The sequence below is a fragment of the Lissotriton helveticus genome, chromosome 8 (genome assembly GCF_964261635.1).
Source record: "Lissotriton helveticus chromosome 8, aLisHel1.1, whole genome shotgun sequence".
Taxonomy (NCBI): Eukaryota; Metazoa; Chordata; class Amphibia; order Caudata; family Salamandridae; genus Lissotriton; species Lissotriton helveticus.
This window is the reverse complement of record NC_136069.1, coordinates 1522555034-1522577066: the sequence shown is the minus strand read 5'-3', so window position 1 is coordinate 1522577066 and position 22033 is coordinate 1522555034. Positions and strand designations below refer to the sequence as shown.

At 45.9% G+C, this 22033-nt stretch overlaps 1 protein-coding gene across 1 annotated transcript in view; it reads right to left on the bottom strand.

The window, feature by feature from the left end:
- The window catches only part of ALG8 (ALG8 alpha-1,3-glucosyltransferase), a 125009-nt gene extending 104326 nt beyond the window's left edge, over positions 1-20683 (bottom strand). Inside the window, exons 1-2 of the mRNA XM_078658496.1 lie at positions 20475-20683; positions 7657-7735 (exon numbers count right to left, since the gene is read on the bottom strand). Of these exons, the coding sequence (XP_078514622.1) occupies positions 7657-7735; positions 20475-20608 (213 nt within the window). The 5' untranslated portion in view covers positions 20609-20683. The remainder of the gene's footprint in view (positions 1-7656; positions 7736-20474) is intronic.
- Positions 20684-22033: the final 1350 nt, after the last annotated feature.

Here is a 22033-nt window from a genome sequence, read left to right as displayed (position 1 = left end):
CTAGAACACATTATTGGTGTTAATTCTGTTTATTATTAGGATACTACAGTTGTATATAATGTTTTCGAAGTTATAAATAAAGTGACAAATGGTTATAACACTTTTTTAATTATAACTTATAACTTTTAAACATGCTGCACAACATTAACAATGCTCTGCAACACATATTAAAAACGTTAACAAAGCCAATAGCGCTCTCTAAACACTTATAAGGCCCCAAAGGCGAGACCTATTGGCTATGCCAATGCTTGTTTCCTAAGGTTGTCACATTCACTTGGCTCAGCATAATTAGCATGAGACCTTTTTCCTTCACGTATTCCCACATGGGCCTCACTTATGGTTCCCTTATAGCCTCTTGCTAATGTTTCTACTGACATCACATGCCCTACCATAAATTCCTACAGTGTCCTGTCCTAGAATGTCAATGGTCTCCTAGATAGAATCAAGCGTTCTGTAGTGCTGCGTTATGTCCAGTGCTTCCTCCCCTCTATCCTGATGCTGCAGGAGACTCATCTCATGGGTACGAAGTGTCCATTTCTAGCTAGAATGGGCTACGACAGAATGTACTATGCTGGGTTCCCCGGGGCTCCGGAGATGTGGCAATCCTCTTGCGCCGTACCTTCCCCATGGTAGTGACCCAATTGTAGGTTGACTCTGTAGGTCGGTACAATGCTGCAACTAGCTTGGTGGAAGGCCGTCCGCTGAATCTTGTATGTATTTATGCACACCCTACAGCTTTGGAGACTTTCCACAGGGACAGACACTTATTGGGGGCGACTTTAACGTAGTTCCGAACCCCTCCATAAACTCCACTGGCCAGGTTTCCGACACACGTAGCAGCTAGGGCCAGGACGCTGCAGAAATGGATGGGTGTGCTGGGCTTGTGCAACATGTGGAGGAACTGGAATACAAGACAATGCAATACACTCGTACATCTGCCGCCTACCATACACATGCTTGCATTAACTTGCTATTAATGCCTGCTCCCGATGCACTGTTGGTGTTGAATGATTGGATACTTCCACGTGGGATCTCGGACTATGCCCAGATTCTACTCCACCTTATTAAGGCTGGTGGTGACCGCCACCCTATATGGCGTCTCAACGCCTGGCACCTCCAGGACAGCTCCTATCGCGACGTGGTGGGACAAGAGGTCAAACGTTACTTCCACAGATCGCCAGGTCTCAACTACATTTATAAATATTATAAATATTAATTTTTAAATAATAATTTACAAAATACACTCACCCTCATTAACATTTGTATTTAATATGTGTAAACAATATGAACACTTTACTCCTTTAAAAAACAGTTTAACGTCATTTCTTAATTAAGTTTCGCCTGTACAATTAAAAAATAATAATTGCAAATATTTTTTTAATGTGTGACCTAATAGATAGATCAATAGACAGATAGAGGATGTGACCTAATTATATTTATTTAACATTAGTTCCTATGGGTGTCATTTTAACGCTCTACCTCCAATGACATCTGTGAGAGTATTTTGCAGTATTAGTGATTGACCATGTGTGGTGCTTGACTTACTCTAATGCTGGGCTGGAGTACATTTACACCTAATTTGACACCTTTAGGGCTGTAGTAACTTTATAAGTGCATTTAGTGAATTGCAATTGCCTTACGCTTTGTGGGTGTGTGTTTTGTATAAGCATGTTCCTCCTAAACCATTCCTTAAATTATCCTAAACCCCATTTAGTATTAACTATTTCCCATTTTCAGTCACTCCCCCTTGTTACTTCCACGTATACCTACATGTGCAGAGATCTCTACCACTGTGGCAGACATCACCGCACAAAAAGAAAAAAAAAGAAAAGGAGAGGGAAAGGTCTACAGCCTTAGGCTTGTAAATTGCCTTTTGTAGTACAAACCTATTTAATGTACTACAAAATGTAGTTTGTGAACCTGGCTCATCGATTTTCTTCCTTTCCCTTACTAACTGCCCACTGTTAAATAGGCTTACCTCATTTGGCCTGTTTAGCAGTACCACATCCACTACAGCCTCCCTGGGACTCTTGTTTCGTTATTCTGGCATCCCAATGAATGTTTATTGCTACTCACCACAAGAATGCCATTCCTTGAAGCATCTTTCGCCCTTATAAGGACAGAGGAGAGGTGGAGGGTTCCAAAGTATAAGATACACATAACATAAGGCAACACTGAACTATAATCATGAGAAAACTCACTAACCAGATCCTTACTGGTACCACTCCTTTAGCTATCACATTCAAATAATTTAAAACAGAGAACTTAACTCTAGCCAGATCATGGACTTAACCTACAGGTTAACCATAAAGTATATATCACTGCCTCTGTGATGAGACCCACTCATGTTTTTTTTCCATTTAAAGCTCCTCAAAGATATTCTGGGAAACACAATGTTCCTCTACTACTGGGTAATTTGGAGTAAAGTTACCCTAGGTGTGGATTCTCTGGGGAACATTATAGCATCTACTATTGGACAGAGTGTGCAACAGGTGTGGCGCAGGGGCCAGTGCGGCTGACTAGTGAACACTGGGGCTCGCGGTTCGATCCCCGGCGCTGGCAGCAGGTTAGCCCACCACCATGTGACTCTGGGTAATAGCTCGCTTAATCTTCCCGACGGCCCCTAGCGCCTTGACACCCTTAGGGGTAATTGTTCGCGCTTTACAAATACAGAGTTTATTTATTTATCATTACAGTAAGAACATACAGTCATACCATCACATAGGGGAGGAGAGTCTCTCAACTGTCATCAACAAAGATTGCGGCCAGTCAACATGCACACACAAAAAAACGTATCACAAAAGTATGCCTTCAATTTCGATTTTCAATCCATATTAAAGAGGTAATATACTGAACAATTTTCAATGAGGTCATCTTTAATTTCAACAGTTATTACAATTCCATTTTTATTGAAGTAATCTCTTAACTTCATGATATTTCGCTCTATTTACAACTCTTCAAATCAGCTTAACCTTGTGTGACATCTTACATTGCTGTTGCATTTCCTGTGAAGCAACATTCCATTCTTAAATAAGGTGGCTTGGAATGCTTATTTAAGACTGTGCATCTTCCACGTGTCAGTGCTGGTTTCTTGAGGTTGGATGGATCGTCTTAATAAAGCCCACCAATTATTTTCCAGCTTCTGCTTGTGGTGGCTCTTTTGTCCCTTAGTAGGTGGAGCTGTTCGGCATTCTTCAGTTCCTACTTTTGTCTCTTACTACTCATTCCTCACTTTCTTTATACTGTTCATTTTTTTGTCAAACTAATCATACTATTCTTAAGTCCAGCGCCTCTAGTGCAAGTTGTTGTAACGACTTGCGTTGTAATGACCGTGTTGTAAACGTATCGCGGTATAAAGACTGCGTTGTAACGTCATACATTCAGTACACGCTGAGCATTCAATTCATCTTTTGATCTTGCACGACCAAGCATAAACTGACCTGAGAAGATTGACTTCCTCCCTTTATTCAAACTATTATACTTTGTTCATCCACATTTCCACTGTCAAATCGCAGTACAATGCCCCATCCATACTTCTCCTGTACACAACCTTGGGGGACTTTGTCATTTTTGCTCACTGTGGCTTGTTCTTTAGCATCTGCATATTCATTAGTTTCTCATGAGGCAGGCACCATGTCAACTATTCAGCTCTCTGTGACTATTATCTGGTAATATCACATCATAGCACCAATTTGCACTTTAGGTATAATTTTGTATCTTCCATCATTTCTGGGCTGTCGCTACTACTTAAACGTTCATTTATTTCTGCTATTACTATTTGATAACTGTTTTAGTTTCAAGATGGCTTGATGTGTCAACCTATCGCCTCACCTTTGGTTGACTTTGCCTTTTGCAGTTTGTACTTAGAAACCTGCTTTGGTTAACCACCCTGTAAATGATTTCAATATGAAATTATATATCCGAATCCTAAAGATAATTTCAAAAAAGATTATGTCCGCTTCTCTATGGTTCTTTCATCGGTCTTCCATTTTAGGAGATGTCCCCTACTTAATATGCCTATCACATTCACTCCACATATATGGAGTCTTCACTTGAATTCTAGTTCATTTACCATGTGATGAGTACCCATGCATTATCTGCATTTGGGCAATGACTTCCCTTGCGTGCCACACCCGACATCATTGCCACACATCATACTAATAAGTTACGGAAAACGCTTTTACTCTCACTTATCAGTCATTCCTTTGTAAATTGAAAAGACAAACCTGACCATCCAGTAAGCAATTGTATATTCTCAACCTTGCACAGGTTAAGTTGTACAGCAGGTGCATAACAAGCATTTGCAATGCAATAGGTCTCGCATTTGCGAGATTTTGAGCTATTTTTATTGTAAATGACATTGCCTTTCATTTATGTTTTAGTTTTTGTAACACAAATTAAGGCCATTGTCATTTACAATGCCAATAGGTCAAACCTGCGTAAATGCGATACCTATTGCATTGCAAATGCTTGTTTAAATAAACTTCTTATGTAACTGTTAGTCACCAGTTGATGCCTTTCATCAATCTATTGATAGGTGGACCAGGCCTCATTTCAGTCTAAACATGGGTGAGGGTTGTGTTACCTTAAATGATTTACTTTGTTTACTATGATTCAGTAAACAATAATACGGGTAGACAGCAATGCTTGCGCCTATTCTCACAGCTGCAATCAAAAGTTGTAAATATATGCGCTGATGCTTTCCTCCTAAATTTTGATTAGATTTCTCAGTTGTCGTTTTTTTTTTTTTTTTGTAAATCACCCGGAGTAACCATGTACATGTATTCAAGTCACAGATTAAAGAGAATTCCTGAAGCCACACATTTACTTCTGTGGATGGTCTTGAAAAACGCAAGTCACAAGCGTGAATGTGGCTGAAATGTGTTAAAAAGTCGTGGATTTTCAGTGTAAGTAAACTCTATATTCAAACTTAAATCTCTGCAGAATTTGATTTGGAGTCGAGATCTGGGAATTACAGGAACAGGTGGAATGTGTGCACCGAGGGAGTGAACTTAGTATGCATAAAGCTTTGTGAATCAGTTGATTTGAAGCATTACAGGCTTCTAAGTGTGTGTGTCTAAACGTCATCCTAACTTAATGACAGCAAACATTTTAAATCAGTCACCGTTTGTGCATGCGACAATTTACTCAAAAATACCTGTTACATATTTCACTGCCACTGCACTTTTGTACTGTCATGTTCGATGGATTTCACATTGGCCTGGCTTCTAGGCAGACAGACGCCTAGTTCCGCAGGGTAAATTAATTCGTTAAAACCCGGATTTATTCTTTTTTTTTTAACTTTTGGGCCTGCAGGTTAGGTGAAAGGGTGTGGGTACCCTGTATGAAGAGCACAGCTAGTGAAGTGCACGCCTAGAGTCCAGGCCACGAGCCTCATATCGGTTACGAGATGTCTACTGACTTCTTTATAAACAGAAATGTAATTTGTAATATAAAAAACAGAATGTTTGAAGCATCAAGACTACACAGCTCTACGCGTCAATGCTTTTGCTGATGGGTGCAACTTGCAGAACAGGGATTGTAGACTAGCAGTCATACTCAGCCTTTCAGTCTCCCATATCGATAAAATGAGCTCAAGTACACTAGTAACTCTTTCTAAAATACTACAAGCCTGTGTCAGGAAGCAGATATGAACCAGGGTGAAGCTTCCGAACGTGTGGGTAGCAGATCTCAGCCAGTGCATGAACCCACTGCGCTGTAGTATAAATAAATAATAAATAAAGTATGCCCAACCAATGGGGTTCACCCTTATCCTGCCACCCGGACGTTTAAGAAGCGGTGGGTGTATGATGATGTGTGTATGCACGTATTTCCAATCGGACAGTCCCTCTCCGGTGCATGCCTTATAAATCGAAATTACATGATAGAGACACAACTTTACCTACCCTAGAAGAGACAGTTGTAAGTTTACTCTGGAGCCGTCAGCTGCACAGAGCACCCCCGCCCTGCCCTCTGGTTGCTCCTGGACGGGGCACGCAGGGCTTTATTCTGTACCTGGCCTACATCGATTTGTGCAGGATTGGGCTTAATTAAGCGGCTTCGCAAACCATGATGCAGAGTTGGAGTACTGCGCCCGTCTCTCGTTCAATCAGATTGAGCGATCCCCGCATCTCTCCAGCTTGCGAGGTTAAAGGCTCCTTCTGTAGCCGGTGGAGTCAAAGGCTCTGGTATCAGCGTCTAGAAAATGTGATCTCGGGGTAGATCTGGTCTGCAGGGAATTGCGTTAGTTAACTGTAACATCTTTTGTTGCAGCGCTTTGAAGTCGTAAGTGTGGTTTGCAGTGCTAAAAACGAATTCTTTCTCTCTCTCACACACACAAGCACACAGACGCAAGTACACCCACACTGCAAGTACAAATTCACACACAAGCACACAGACGCAAGTACAAATTCTTTAGAGGTGTGCAAGCACTATTCTCATGTCAATGTTTCAGGTTGTCTTTTAATGACCGAATACAAAAATCGTGTGAAAGTAGTGAGAATATAAATCGTTTTCAATACATATATTTCAATAAGTTATCAAAGAAACATGACATGTAGAAATGTGGATAATGTATGGGAAGGTTTATTTAAGTCAGAATCTTTTATCGCCGATGGAAGGTAAAGGATACAGTTCTCCAGCCGGCCCCTGGCTGCGCGGTTTCCTTCTGGTGGCCCAGACAGTCTGACGGAGCAGTGCTGTTTTAAAAATGTCAGTGCATGTAGCAGCCATGTTTCCTGCAAACTGCTGGAATCGCTCAAGGAAATGCAGATAGCGGCAGCTCGGGAGGCAGGATACTGTGAGAAAGAGCGACGTGGAACATGGCTCTCCAAAGTGAGCAGGAGGGGGCGCTAGCGAACTCACTTCGAAAGTCGCAGATAGGGCTGGGGATTGGGGGAAAGCGGTGGCTTGGGGAGAGGAATTGTGATCATTACAAAGGGCAGCAGTTCAAAAAACAGATACCAGCGTCGCCTCCATCCATTCAGACAGCACTGAAAGTGATTGCGAGCGATCGTTATTGTAAAAAAAAATGACGGAAGAGACGCGGGAGGGCAGGAGCGAGATGCCGTGAGCGGCGGGGCTGCCCTGCTGCTGCCGTTGTCATCGCAGGCGCGAGACCTAAAAACAGGCACTTGGATCTGCAGGGAGGTAGTGGAGACCATCCTCATATGCCCTCATTTGACAAATAAATTGCCACAAAGAATAAGTTTGCCAGTTGTAGCTCGGACACCAACTACAGACCAAACTTTGAGCTTACAATGAGTCTTTATTATAGTTGTGCCTAATTTAACCCCCAAGGAATTTGGCACAGTACAAAGCTATGGTGTTTTGCACCTCAGAGGCACACATTAATATGCACAAAATGTGCCCATACCATAGAATGGATTATGATATGCAAGTATGAATAACAGTATTACAACATTCAATTAGATCTAAGGGAGGAGGCTGAGTTTCCACAAGAATAGCACTGTAATTTTGGCACTGGACATCCATTCCCAATGAACCAGTTCCTTTGAAAACAGACCAAATCAAAAAGTCGGATTTTCATAACAACAGGCAAGAGATGCATATCTTGCTCTTTATCACAAGGAACTGTAGACATTGATTTTACAAAGCTAATACAAACCATTACCCTATACATAGAAAACGACTTACTTCATAGTACCACTGAGACACTGGTAGGCTGTGAGTGATGGCAAGCCAGTTTCTATGTACTTCAAAATCTGTAGAGTGGCTGTAATAGAATTACCATCATTACTAATCAAGGAGGGCAGCATATGTTAGTAAATGAAACACATCCAGAAATGAGGGCAATTTGACACTGTTTTTATAGTTCTCACAATTTACATGTGGTGTCTGTTTTCTAAGTCTGGCATTAGACAAAACCTACTAACATGATATAGTTTTGTACAAGCGCTTTCAGCCAGCCCTCTTCATTGTTATGGCATTTACATTTTTCTTGCAATCACAGCAGAAAACAGCATGGGGATGTGGGTAAGCCTAGTACAGCTATTGGCTAACTTCACTGGGAATGACAGCATTCTGCTCTCTCAAGGAGCACAGCTGGACACAAAGGGATCTATTCACAAAGGCAATTTGGAATACATAAAAACGTACTCCTGAGGTACTGTTTTACAAACTTTTAGATGCTAGTTTTTTACCTTCTTCATCGGAGCAAAGCATCAACTCCCTATTAGGAAAAGTGCAAATAAGGTTCTTTCTATTAGTACTAACTGTATATGAATGTTCTTATTTTATTTCCATTTTAGATGTTTTGGGGCTAATTTAAAAACATGCAAAAGTATGTAAAAGAGTACTACAGGAGTTACCTTTTACGTGTTCCAAAATGCTTTTGTAAATAGGTCCCAAAACAATAAAGTTCTAAAAAAGAAAAAAAACATGGCAAAACAAGATAAGCATTGTCAAAACTAAAAAGCTGGCAGCCAAAGCGGACCGACTGGCGTTGCCAATCCTTGTTTTAAGTTAGGGGAGTAGCAGTCTGAGAAAAGTTGAAAGATTGCCTGTATACTATTATGCCTACTTTTTATACCTTACCTTTTTATACCTTCACAAAAACACCCCTACTTCTGGCGATAGGCAAGACAGTGTTCTTTTTGCAAAAGTCAGCATTTGTTCATCCAAACTCTTTCTTTTTACCCCGTCATCACTATTTTTTCAACATTTGCCACATACACCCCTACTTCTGGCGATAGGCAAGACAGTGTTTTTTTGCAAAAGTCAGTCTTTGTTCATCCAAACACTTTCTTTTTACCCCGTCATCACTGTTTTTTCAACATTTGCCACATAATACCAGCACAGGTTATCACTTACTACCAACAACAAATCCAGATCTATGTAGATGCCATACAACTCCACATCTGACAATGTTGCAATACTGACCACGGTAATACACAAGCATTGTCAACTCAATAGGTCTCGCCTTTGAGGCCTATTGCCTGTGCCAACGGCTTATATTCATGCTGTCCACCACGTGGGGCATGGAGTTTAGGGAGTTAGAGAAGTACATGGATGCAAGAGAACAACTTGGAGCTCAGAGGAGAAGCACATGAGGGAGACAACTGGAAAACACATGCACTCTCATGAAGCAGTTAAACAAAAATTCAAAAGTAGTTCCCTAAAAGCACACAGTGGAAGGACACAAATAAAGAGGTTATGCTCCAGGGGAAGAGACCATCAAATACAAAGAACAAGGCAAACTATTGAATAAGAAGCAAGCAAATGAAGCCAACCAATGGTAAGCAATAGGCGGGCTTTAAGTTCTTATAAGTTCGTGGTAAGTTGACAAAAAGTATTTTTCTAAAAAAAAAAAAGCATCAGAAATAGTTTCAAACACTATATAGTGGATGAAGGACAACTGCCTTCATCTAAATGGTAGGGAAGACCAAAATCCTGGTAAATGGCTGCAGTAGAGCTGAAGGATCGCTTATACAATGGTTAGAGGAAATAGTAGTTACTGGTCCTCATTCAATCATTAAAATTCTTCAGGCAAAGTGCGATGAAGAGCTCATGTTTGCACCCCAATTAACCACAGTTGTTAAAAACATGAACCTATGATTGTGAAATAGTTCCTTCCTCTTCTGCAGCTAAGTCATTGCATTGAACATACTACATATTTTGTGCTCTTCTGTTTAGGTAATTGGCATATAATCGGTGATGGGGACATAATAAAGATATTCAAAAACTTCATAAAATAAAAACGCAAGAAGACAGTCTCTGCCTGAATCACAGCAATCAGCTCCTATCACTCATACCTTAAAAGAGATATACTTGCCCTGACCAAGGTCGCCACTTACTGGTAACACACACCTGAGCGGCTGCATCAGTGGGACCCCCGGGTGAGTGACCGATGCTGGAGGGGATGTGGGGAAAGGGGTACGCTGGAGCACCTGCTCTGGAGTTGTGATCGCCTGCAGCAGTACTGGACCTCGATACTGGACCTGGTGGATTCCCATCTAGACACCCAGCTGCCCAGACTTCCAGCATATGTCCTATTGGGCCTCCCCAACGCACTGATGTACCCTCTTAAATCCTGGAGAGGGAGGCTCATTGCGATTGCGCTGGGGGCGGCTGTGCAAAATGTTGTGGCGCACTGGAGGGATGTCCAGCCGCCACTACAGTTGGGTTGGCTACATAGGCTGTGGGCGATACTGGGGATGGAGAAGCTGTCACTGGCAGGGGCGGGGAGGGCGGAGGAGTTTGCAGCACTTTGGCGGCCGTTTCTGTCCCTACTCACGGGGGAGTTTCGGGAGCTGAGCTGTCCCCGCTATTTGCGGCTGTTGCGCCTGGCGGACACTCCGCTCCCTGACCCCAAGGAGCGGCTGCGCAAGCGCAAGGCGCCGGAGAGCCGCACAAACAATGGTATCCAGAGAGGCGGTGTTCCCATGTTTTCACAGTCTCTGCGTAGCGGACAAGGAGTGGGGTGGTTGTGGGCGGGGGGGGGGAAGGTTGGGGTTGGGGTCTGTTTTTCCTTCGTTTTCCCCTGTTATTCGTGTAGGCTTGTCCTCGAATGTCAGAATTGCTTACATGTGCATCTCAACTCTTCTAAGGCGGCCGGCCCAGCTGGGTTGTAGGCGGCTTGCTGTGTTAATTGTTTTAGGTAGACACGGCTAGGGGCCGTCCTCACGCTCTTGTACTGTACATGGCCTCCGCGTACTCCGATAATTGAACTTAGGTTGTGAGATGCTGCGTGTCTTTTCTCAATGCTGCACAATAAAAAGATTTAATACTAAAGAGATATACTTGGTTCCAGTGTGCAGTAAATAAAAAGAAGAATGGCTGCCTCCTTTCTTAAAGCACAGAGGGAATACGGCCTATCATGTCTACGGACACTGACTCAATGTTCCACCCCCAGATGCAACTAAGGATCAGACAAAGTGAACATAATCACTCAAACCAAATTCAACCACAAGGCACAAGAGAAGTAGGGCCATCGCAATTCTAGGGAAGAATTTTCGAATGCCTGGAGTTCAGACTTGTGGAATCAACCAAGTATGGCAGCCTTCACTAGAAACCTGAAGATGAGTCCTTTACAAAGACACTTTTAGCTTACTCCCTAAATAGGGTCCCTGTAAATGTCTCCTATAAATAAAGAAAGCTTGGTTCCCAAATAAAACACTGCTCATGATAAATACGGCAGTGCCTTCCAATCGGCAAACTGCTTTATCCTCTGCATTAGAGGTATGACAATTAAAATAATTTCAACATCCAACAACATGCTAGTGGTGCAATCTTGATGGAATGGTACAAACCAGCTGATACAGAAGCAACCCAAGTGTATCAACTCATAACTTGGTGCAAGGATCTAATGTTGGGCATAGGTACAGTAAGGCTACCGACTTAGGTGGACATTATGCTGGCCTCACTAGGTTTACAGAGTGCCTATGAGCGCCAGCTTGTTAAGATAGTGTATACTAGCTGGTATCGATCCATATCAGACAAAATTATTAAATGGCATACAGAGCAACAACCCGGCGTTCCAGCATAATGCCCAAGTTATCAATACAGGACGCTGGAGGATGATGATGCCGCTAAAAACCACTTGGTTAACCACAAGGGTTATAACCTCATAACAGCAGATTATGACTTTCATGGGACGTCTTCTACCAAAATTCGGGCATTTGGCTTACAAATGAATAACCCGGGGAATCATTAGCAGGGTCAGGATATCAACCAGAGTGATGCGATATAGAGCACAGATAATATGGTAGTGCAGGGAGAACTTTCTAAGCCGGTAAGCCCTAAAATACAAGTTTTGCTCTGGAAAGGGTGAATCTGTGATCAGACTCCTAGTAATATTTCCCTCTCTGGAGAGTTTTAAATTTGCATAACCAAAGTATGATTTCAAGTTTTATGAATGCACTGTCATGGCACATGGACCCAGATTGTGATTATTGTAGAGTGGCCAACCACCTCACATTTTGCAGATTTGTCCTGCAATCATAGCTCCTGCCATGCTACCCGCACAGAGGCACTGTGGGACATCCGTTGTCCCGCATTTTGGTTCCTGTTTACCTTTAACCCTCTAAAAGTACAAGTAACTCTCATTCATTAAGCCCTATTACTCAAGCTGTAAAAGAGCAACCTTTTGATGGCAAGAAGGAAGACACACCGGAGGGGTCCTGCACAATTCAGCCTCTTGCGCACCTTCCGTTATTGAGAGGCAAATCTAGCCACCTGAAGATCACCTGTGAATGTGTAAATGAATACACTATGTTGGGGACCCGTCCTTGGAGTATGCCCTTGGTGTTTATTTCTCCCATTAATCTTGTTTTTTGATAAACAAATTTTATTCAATTTACAGAAGGAAAGCACCAGCCAATCAGCACTGTATTCCAGTAGTCGAGGATTACATTCACAAGTTCTCGTTACCCAATGTACAGACATTAATAAAGCAAAAATGAGAAGTGAACAGTCAGACCCTTTATGATTAGACCCCCCCCCCAACCACTTCACCCAAATACTGCTGTATTCCTTAGGGCAACCACGTGCATCACACATAACCTTCTCCTGTGTGGTGCACCAATCCACTCCATTCCGCCAACGCCCCACACTCGGGGGGTTAGGGCATTTCCAGGCGGCCGCAATGTCTCTTTTGACTAACACCATAGCTGTAGTGAAGAACAGTTTGTTATTGCGTGACCCGTCCAGCCCATCAGTGATGCCCAGGATTGTGTGCTATGGGTCATGTGGAACCCCCCCACCCTAGAACCTCAGAAAGTTGTTCTTCGATGCTCTTCCAAAATCCCATCAGGAGGGGGGCAGGCCCAGACCATGTGAAGAAAGTCAGCGGGGTCATGGCCACACCTGGTACAGGCTGGGGACGGACTAAGCCCCACGTGATGAAGGCGTACAGGGGTGAGATATGCGCAATGTAGGTAATAGAGTTGCACCAAGCGCAGCCTAGCAGAGGCGGTGACCGTTCTGGGGGCATAAGGGCGTCACGCCAGTCTTCTTCTTCCAAGGGGCCCATCCAGTCCTCCCACTGTGCCCGCAGTCGGCCCAAGGAAGTCGGGGTGTTATTAATGAATTCACGATAAATGCGGGAAATGCCACCCTTCTCCATGTCTCCAAACATGATCTGGGCCTCAGGCGGGCTATGATCTGGCAACCGCGTACCTGTTGTGAGGTGTGAGCGTAGGGCATGCCTTAGCTGGAGGTAGCGAAAGAAATGCGTGTGGTGCAGCGAATACCTGGTCTGAAGATCTTCGAAGGAGCGCATATGATCCCCCACCCAAACGTCTCCCAGCTGCGTGATACCTATGAGGTCCCAAGCTTCAAAGCCCGGTCACTTCTTTGAGCCAGGTCCCGTGCCACAGGGGTGTTCAGTGGGTCAGTGTGTGCGTCCAGTTGGTATGCCGCAGTGCCGCCCGCCAGGTCAATAACACTGAGCGTGTCACCTCCGGAGACAGGAAGGAATCGGGGTCTCATATAGAAAGGATTGAATTCTGGCGAGGCCCAGCTCCCCCAGCTCGAGCCTATAGGCCGGGTCGGACCACCCCCCATTGTACCAGTCGTGTATGGAGAGAAGTCGTGTGGCTAGATAATATAGATAAAGATGAGTTGTCCCCAAACCCCTGTCGAATGAGGGGATCCTACAAGTACTGAGTGCCAGCCTGGACCTACCCTTCCCCCACAAGAACCTGCTGGCCAAGCAGTCGAGCTCACTGAACCAGGCCCTGGGAAAGCACATGGGAGTGTTCTGAAGCATGTAAAGGAAGCGGGGAAGCACCATCATCTTAAAAAGGGCCACCCTCCCCATGGGGAGGAGGGGGACCGACTGCCACCACTGGAGGTCCGCCTTGGCCCGCTTCACCAGTGGAGTGACATTGAGGGCCGAGGTGAGCTCGGGCACCAAGGTCACCCAGATCCCCAGGTACTTGAATGATTGACGACGCAGAGGTATTTCGGATTGCCAGTCAAAGCATTCCCAGGAGAGGTGAAGGGGAACCAGGACTGATTTGTTGGGATTCAAACGGAGGCCCGAGGCCTGTTCGAGGGACTGCAAGATACAGAGACAACGGGGGCCAGACCGGGCAGGGTCTGCCAAGTAGATAAAGACATCGTCCACGTAGAGGGTGATTTTATCCAGTTCGACGCTGGGCCATTCCCATCCCCGCATCCAATCACAAGACCGTATCAAGGACGCCCTGGGCTTTATCACTAAGGCAAAAAGCAGAGGGGAGAGGGGGCAACCTTGCCTCGTCCCCCTGCAGACCGAGAAGGGCAATGACAGGACTCCGTTCACTAGAACATGGGCCCTCGGGAGGGCGTACAGAACCTTGACCATGGCCCGAAAGCGGGGACCAAGTCCCATCATTTCAAGGACATCTTGAAGGAAGCTCCAGTCCACTGAGTCGAAGGCCTTCTCAAAGTCTACCAGGAGAAGCGCAAGGTATGGGGTGAGGAGATGGCGATGGGCCAAGGCGGAGTGCAATCTGCGAAGACAGTGTTGGGTGCCGCGAGAGGGCATGAACCCACATTGGTCGGGGTGGACCAACGTAGACAGGTGGGGTTTAAGTCGCTGGACAAGGAGGGTGGCAAACAGTTTGACCTCAGTGTTTATGAGAGAGATGGGGCGTTAATCTGCGCACGGTGGTGAGAGGGGCTGGGACTTCGGAAGGACCACAATAGTGGCTGTGTCCATTTCTTGAGGGAAGGAGCCTTTCTCCACGGCTTCTCAAAACAGTGCATCTAGGTGGGGGATGAGGACATCCCGATAGTGAGCATAATATTCTTCAGGAAGGCCATCTGGGCCCGGTGTCTTGCCGGACGAAAAAAGAGAGCGATTGCTTCTCCAATTTCCTCACAGAAAATAGGACGGTCCTGAGCGGCGGCATCCACATGCGGAAGGCGGCCACCCTCCACGTCCATCAGGTCCTTAAGGGACAGGGTTGGGGGTTTGGGCCTGGTATAGCCTGCAGTAGTAGGCAGCAAAAGCCTGCGTCATCTCCATTGGGGCGCGGGACAGTGACCCGCTATTTCGGGGATAATACAGTTTGCCCTTGGGTACGTAGCCAGGCAGTGAAAGAGCGAGCCATTCTTGTTGCCCCATCCATACACCCTGGCAACGGAGGAGCGCCAAAGAAGTTTGGCCACGTCCAATGACAGCTGCTTGATCTCCGACAGAGCTGGGTCAGAAGCCTCATGTTGGAAGCATCTAGGGATCTGGCCGAGGCACGGTCAATGCGCAGGGCCTGCGCCTCCCGTGCGGTGATTTGTTCCACTTGGATTTGTCGTTGGAGCTTGAGTTGGCCCTTGGCGACTCCCCTAATCGTGGCCTTGTCCGCCTCCCAGAGGGTGCCCAGGGAGGACACGGAGCCCTCATTAAAAAGAAAGTATTGTTTTAGTTCCTGCTTCACCAGCCTCCTAAAAGCTTTGTCTTGAAGAAACCAGGCATTTAACCTCCATGTTTGCCGGACAGAGGCGGGGGGGGGCCTGTACGGATCATCACTGGCGAGTGGTCAGAGATACCTGAATCAAAAGACAATCCGTCAAAGGGACGAAGAAGGCGTCAATGCGTGCCTGTGTGTGTTGTGCCGCTGAGGTGTGTGTGAATTGTTTAGAGCGAGGGTGCCATAGCCGCCAGGCATCGCATAACCCCAGTGATGCGGACCAAGATCTCAGCTGTTTGGCTTGTGCAATTCTACTATGGGATGGAGGGCCTGTCGTGTCGAGGTCGGGTGAGGAGACCGCGTTAAAGTCACCCTCAAGGAATGTGGGGGCAGGGGCGCCAGGAGGTCAAACTTGGCTTGGACCGTCATCAGCATCGAGGGGGGGAGAGTAAAGGGATACCAGGTTAAGCGGGTTACCGTTTAGTGTGCCACTGAGGGCCACGAGTGTGCCTTGGGCATCAAGAGACGTTTGGACAGTCACCAGAGGAAGGAAGCGTCTCACCAGGATCGCCACCACTAGGGAACCCCTTGTAAACCCCGAGTGCCACACCCTATCATAGCCATACCGCACTAAGAAGGGGCAGTGGTTACCCAACAGGTGGGTTACTTGTAAGAGTAAGATGTCTGCCCCTAGGCGCTGCGCGTATCTGAGGACAGCCATGCGTTTAAAGCAGTCCAGGAGGCCATTAACGTTCCAGGACATGACACGCTGGGGGCCGTTTATTAATGGTGCGTCATACATGGTGTTTGGGATGGCTGTGGGACTACAAGTCTGAAAGGGGAGGTCTGGTCTTTTTGTCTTGTCGGGTGTACAGCAGGGAGCTTCGTGAATGCTGGTGTGGTAGAACTAAAAAACTAAAAACCCAAAATTGAGGAAAAAACTTGGGACAACGGTCCCCCCCCCTACACTTCGAGAATGGAAGCATCTGTTGCCCTAACAACAAACCAGAGAGTGAATAACCAAACCAAAATGCTTCGGAATGGGAAAGCGTGGAGGACCCCTCCTCCCATTAATCTTGTTACATGGTGCTGACATATTTCCACATAGGTGGACAGAGGCACAAGGAGAGTACTCCTTGACCAGGACTGAAAAGTTTGTTAAAGTTGTAGACACAAGTCTGCAGCACACTGCTACTTTCTGAGAAGGCTATACATTTACCACCACATTGCATGTTGGTGAATATACCATGAGACTGACACAACGAGGCTCCACCAGGCACCATCCAGTCCATTTTTTTAAACAACAGACCTACTAGCAGCTTTTACACTGATTTTAAACACTCCTAAACTTGCCGAAAAGAGAGCAGAGGAATGGGCTTAAAAAGTGATTGCCCAGACCTCAAAAATTAGGCAACATGTTAGATGTGATTTCACATCAAGTATCCTAGTTCCTTGGCTGAAACGTTCTCACTGGACCAGGGCCCGTGGCAAAATGCGTGAGATATAATGATATTTACCATTGGTGCTTCAAAGCATGACAGTTTCCATTCATTTGGATACCAAACTTGATAATTTAATAATAGTGTGCAGTCAAGGCTTACTTCCGGAGGTGACTATAGGGATTAGAACTCAAATACAGTATGAGCAGTAATCACATTCTATAAAGTCAAACTCCAGCAGTTATATCTTTTAAGCTGGCCTGGTTTAGAGGGGGGGATTTAGAATGAAATTCCAAAAATGTGCTATGCAACTGATAGCCCCCTTGCTCCTAAACAATGTTTTCTGAGGTCTCCGCATACGCAAAGTGTCTTCACCCACACGAAGCATCCTGCTAAGTGTTAGTGGCAAGTTAGACACCCAGCTACGACATTGAATTTGTATCAGGGAAAACAATTACGGTGGAAAAATAATGTAAAGAACAGGACAAAATGTGTCAAGGTGATAAGAAGCTTGTTGTGCTCGTCTGCTTCTTAGTATGGTTACCACCAGGGCTTTAAGTGGGCCGGGCTTTACCAGTGCGGAGCACCAGCAGTTTTTTAAAGGAGGCCTCGAAACGGGTCTCTATCGGGCTCTGTTTAGTGCCCTGGCACAGGCGGTCCGTATTTTTCTCGGACTGCAGTGACTGCAGGCACATCCGTCTGCGCGTGTTCACACTGCTCACTTCTCACTAGTGGAGACCTTACGGCATGACGCCATGCCAATTGAGCGTTGTAGGGGGAAGTGAAATCCTTTAAAGAGAATCATTTTTCTCTGGATTTCCCTTCTCCTTAGGTCTCGCCTAGCGACGCGGCGCATGCGCTACTCCCCTTGGCGAGACCTATAGTCGCCGGTTTCTCTGCCGGCGGGAGACAGGAGGTGGCACGCGCGGACATGAGATAAGCACTCCTTATGCGTGCACATCTCCTGTCCCCGTCGGCTGGCGTTACACAGCGCACGCTTTCACTTTCCCTCCCCCCGTCGGCTCCAAGGAGACCGCTTGTTTTTCCTGGTCTTGATTTCCTCCTTTCAACTGATTCAGCTGAAGTATTCAGCCTCCACCAGAGCCAATCCATGCTTTGCTTGCTACAATGTTAACCAATATTTCTTTGTGGCCGATTTGTTGTTTGGGCTTCAAGATAAAATTAGCAGGTGAATTTCGAGCTTTAAAGCTACCAGTGTTTGATGTTGTCATTCTGCAATCTACGCAGAATTTTCACATTACAGTTAGTGAATTAACTCTTGCCTGTTAACGGTTGCTTGTAGCCTCCTTTCGGAATTCTCCCCTCTTTCACGTGCGTATAACAGTGGCCATGGGCAACTGTTTGGAGGAGGCATTTGCTCCACGATCACCAATCCTTGAATAGAGCTTCACACTGGAACAATACATGTTTTACTACGTCACGCCGGCCTATTCAATTGCTTCTAAGCACGTGCTAGGACTTTAGGATTCGGATTCAGTGTACCTCGAACCGAACTGCAAGCCAGTCCATAAACCTCCTGTGCAGCTCCTCTTACTCCAGCTTCCAAAAATCCAAGATTCTCTGAAGAGTGTGACTACAGGGTGCCACTTTTGTGCCAGTTACGAGAGTGGTTTTGCTGTAAAAAGTTTGAGGCTGGTTTCTAAAATTGCATTTACGCCATCTGTAGTCTCTGAATCATCTCGCTGCGTCCAGATTTCTCCCCCCGTCATGTCTTCTTCACATGGCTGACCCTGTCTGATAGGAACGCCTACGTTCGTGTCAAGCCACATCACTGGATATCCAGCGAGACTGGCATTTTACACGTATTTCACAGGAATTCCCCACAGTCCATTAGGTGCCTTTCAGGATTTGTCTTCTGCCTGCTTTTGCCTTTCAAAAAATAAGGCTTTGAAAAAGTTGAAAGGAATTTTGCACCCCGACCTTCTTAAAAATCCTTCCATTGTACACTCAGCGAGCTTGTGCGTCTTGCAGGGAGTCTGACGTCATGGTGTGCATACAGGCATGTTGATGACTAGTTGCAATTCCGTCAGTTTCCCCATGTTTGCTACTCATTTCTGATTAACAGTGCCTTGTACAGTTTTCAAGGCTTCACTTAATTGTGTTGAGCTTTGTGATTGCTCCCCTTCACTTCACAGCAGTTAGAATAGACCTATTGTGTACAGGCTGCACTCTCTAACTGGACTCCGTCTCTAGATTGCTGTAATTACCATACCTAGTTAAGCTTCAGCGTGCCTTGCATCATTTCTGCTCTACAACTTCCCTAAGAAGTGGTTCATCTAACACAAGCAGAGCACCCAAAAATCATACTATTCGTGAGGTAGAGGTACCTGTAAACCTGCAGTTAAAAACTAGCACATAGTCGAAGTGAAACATTTTACTCAGCACCGTTGAAATGCTTCCAGCGTCAATTATTTTCCACAGGAAAACTTTGAATCGTGCGGCAGTTAGGTAGTGTGCAAATGGCACTGAGAAATGCAAGCAGGTGGTAGCAATGTAACTTTACCCCCTTCATAGAAAACTGTTTAGAGACTGCCTCCTCTGGAAGTAATTTCTTACAGTGATTGTGCGGGACTCCCCTTCATCACCCTTTGACTACTACTATTCTCACTCCATTGAAATTCTCACACTATGGCCATCTACCGCCTACCAGGAAGATTAGTAATAAAGCAAGCAGTGGTCCCTTGAGGGGGGAAGTATGAATCTCTACTTCCTTGGAGAGAATAATTTTGACCATCAAGAGATTTGTTCCATTTCTCAGTTGGACAGTTTTATTTTAATTGTTTAACCAATATAAACAAGCATTTACAATGCAATAGGTCCGCATTTACGTAAATTTGAGCTATTGGCATTGTAAATGACAATGCCTTTTTTATGATTTATTTTTAAAACATAAATAAAAGGCATTGCCATTTACAATTCCAATAGCTTAAACTCTCGTAAATGTGAGACCTATTGCATTGCAAATGCTTGTTGAAACTCAGGAGCAGCAACATTGTTGTGGCGTCACCAGGGCTTTAAGAGGAAGCTTTTTCATTATATAGAAGCCATGGCTGTTGCTTATTTATCCTATGCAAATAACAACCATTGACAAAGCCAATAGTCCTGACTTGTTGTAGGTATGATGCTACTTGTTGTATCATATCTGGATGCAATGACAGAAACAGCAAAATACAAGTCAGGCGGCACACTATACTAAGCACAGATTAACCTACGTGTTTTTTAGCCACGCCCTTAATTACATTGGCCACGCCCGTGAGACCCCCCAGTTTTTTCATCCCACTTAAAGCCCTTGTTACCACACCTTTCCTATTACAAATCAGCATCATCTGGAAATTAAGTCTAATTAATTTAATTGAACAAGGACTACCACTCCAACATAGTATATGGTTGTTAAATGAAACACCAGGACTGGACACACAGGTGTCTAGATGACATGAGAAATCTCGTAAAATTACTGCTAATGCACCCTGCCCTGTTGCAGCATTGTCTTGTGGCTCTTAGTGCAAGCTAACTTGCAAGGAGTGCTCTGAAAGCAAGGAGCTTCCTGTTTGAGTCCTAACGTGTGCACGCAGCCTAGAGGCTCTGTCCTACACCACGTGATGTACGTGGTCACTTTCGCCACAACAATGAACAAACCATCAACCCCTTTGCAGAACCTTACTAAGTAGGGATGAGCAGGCACTTCAGGAGCGACACCCCGAGAGAAAGCGGCAGAAACCAGCCACCAGTGGCAGACGAGGACACCGCCATCACCGCTTCCAATTTCAAACAAGCGACGTACACGTCGGAGTTCATCTGCAGCAGCGCTGACACTGCCCGAGGCAGCTTCCACCGAATACGGCGGCCATCTTGGACTGGGGAGCACGGTGCTTTTACTTTGCTACTAACGATAATCAGCGCCGCCGTTTAGCCAACCTCGCTTGAATTGAAGTCTGCATTTTTTTCCAATCAATTAAAAAATATATGGAGCGATATTCATTATGTTTTAATGGAAAATGCATTCGCAAAATGTTACAGTTTTTGTAATAGGTAGCAAGGGAGTTTATTAGGTGGCCTCAGTCACGTTTCCAGTTCTGGAATATTCTAGGGAACTGTAATGTTTAAGGCTGCCCAGCGCAGTCTAGTGTTCACGCACGTAGACGTGCGCCAGCGCGGACGTGGTACGTGGCGTCCGCGCTGACTATAAAATAAAGGAGGCGTGGTCTCGGAGTTAGTCCGGACCACGCGGAGGAGCAATTACGTGTCCCGTGTCCTGTTGTCCTGCGCAGCGGCCCAGCGCTGCGCCAGTGCACACGAAGGCCACAACAATGGCGACGAGGGCGTGAAGTGCCCATGCGATGCGAGGTTCCCTTCCTCGCTCCTGCCGCCCGTCCGCCCACGTGGTCCCCGGCCTCGGAAGTCAGCTCACGTGGGGGCCGAGTACGGAGCGGCCGATTCTGCCTCTCGGCGAGGGCGCGTGCCGACCTCATGGCACACTGCATTAGCGGTGGCAATACCGCGTAGCCTCCAGCCCCGGCGCAGAGAGGGGATTGACTTTTGGCCACACCAAGGTACACGCGCTGTGCTTTCATTGAGGGCCAAGGACGCCCCTGTGGGGCCCCCCCTTCCCCCGCTCGTGCCCAGGAAAGTGCAGTCACTGCCCCTGCGAGGTGCCCTCCTCTGGCTGCGGGAACAGACGCCCATCAGTGTGTCATCTTCCGGATTTCAGTCGCAGGCCCTGGTAGAAGAGGATCCACACTACCCTCACCCCACGTGCCTGTGAAGCGGCGGCTGGCCATCTCGCCTTATCATGGCGTCCATCCCGCCCATCGAACCCTTCTTGGTTGATGGGGCTCCAGCCTCCCTGGCCCCGCGTTGGAAGGACTGGGTGGAGAGCAGGGGCGGTGGGTGATATTTTCAAGTGGTGGGGCGCAAAGTGATTTGCATACAGCACCGTAGCGAGCGAGCGCAGCGAGCGAGCCCGAACCCCAAAAGGGGGGTTTGGGGGGATTACCCCCCCCCAAGAAAATTTTGAAAAAGAAGAAGAAAAATCGTGCATTTTCAAGCAAATTTGAGAAAGCAGGAAGGTTAATAAAGCAATTGTGAAAGTGCAGTTATTACATTAATAGATGGCATAACATAGGTAGCTGCTTATTCAGTATAACCTCAGAGCTTCATACATTCTGTCCTATTATGCTCACGTGCTGAATTCAGTTTGCATCCAGCTCTTAGATGACAGTT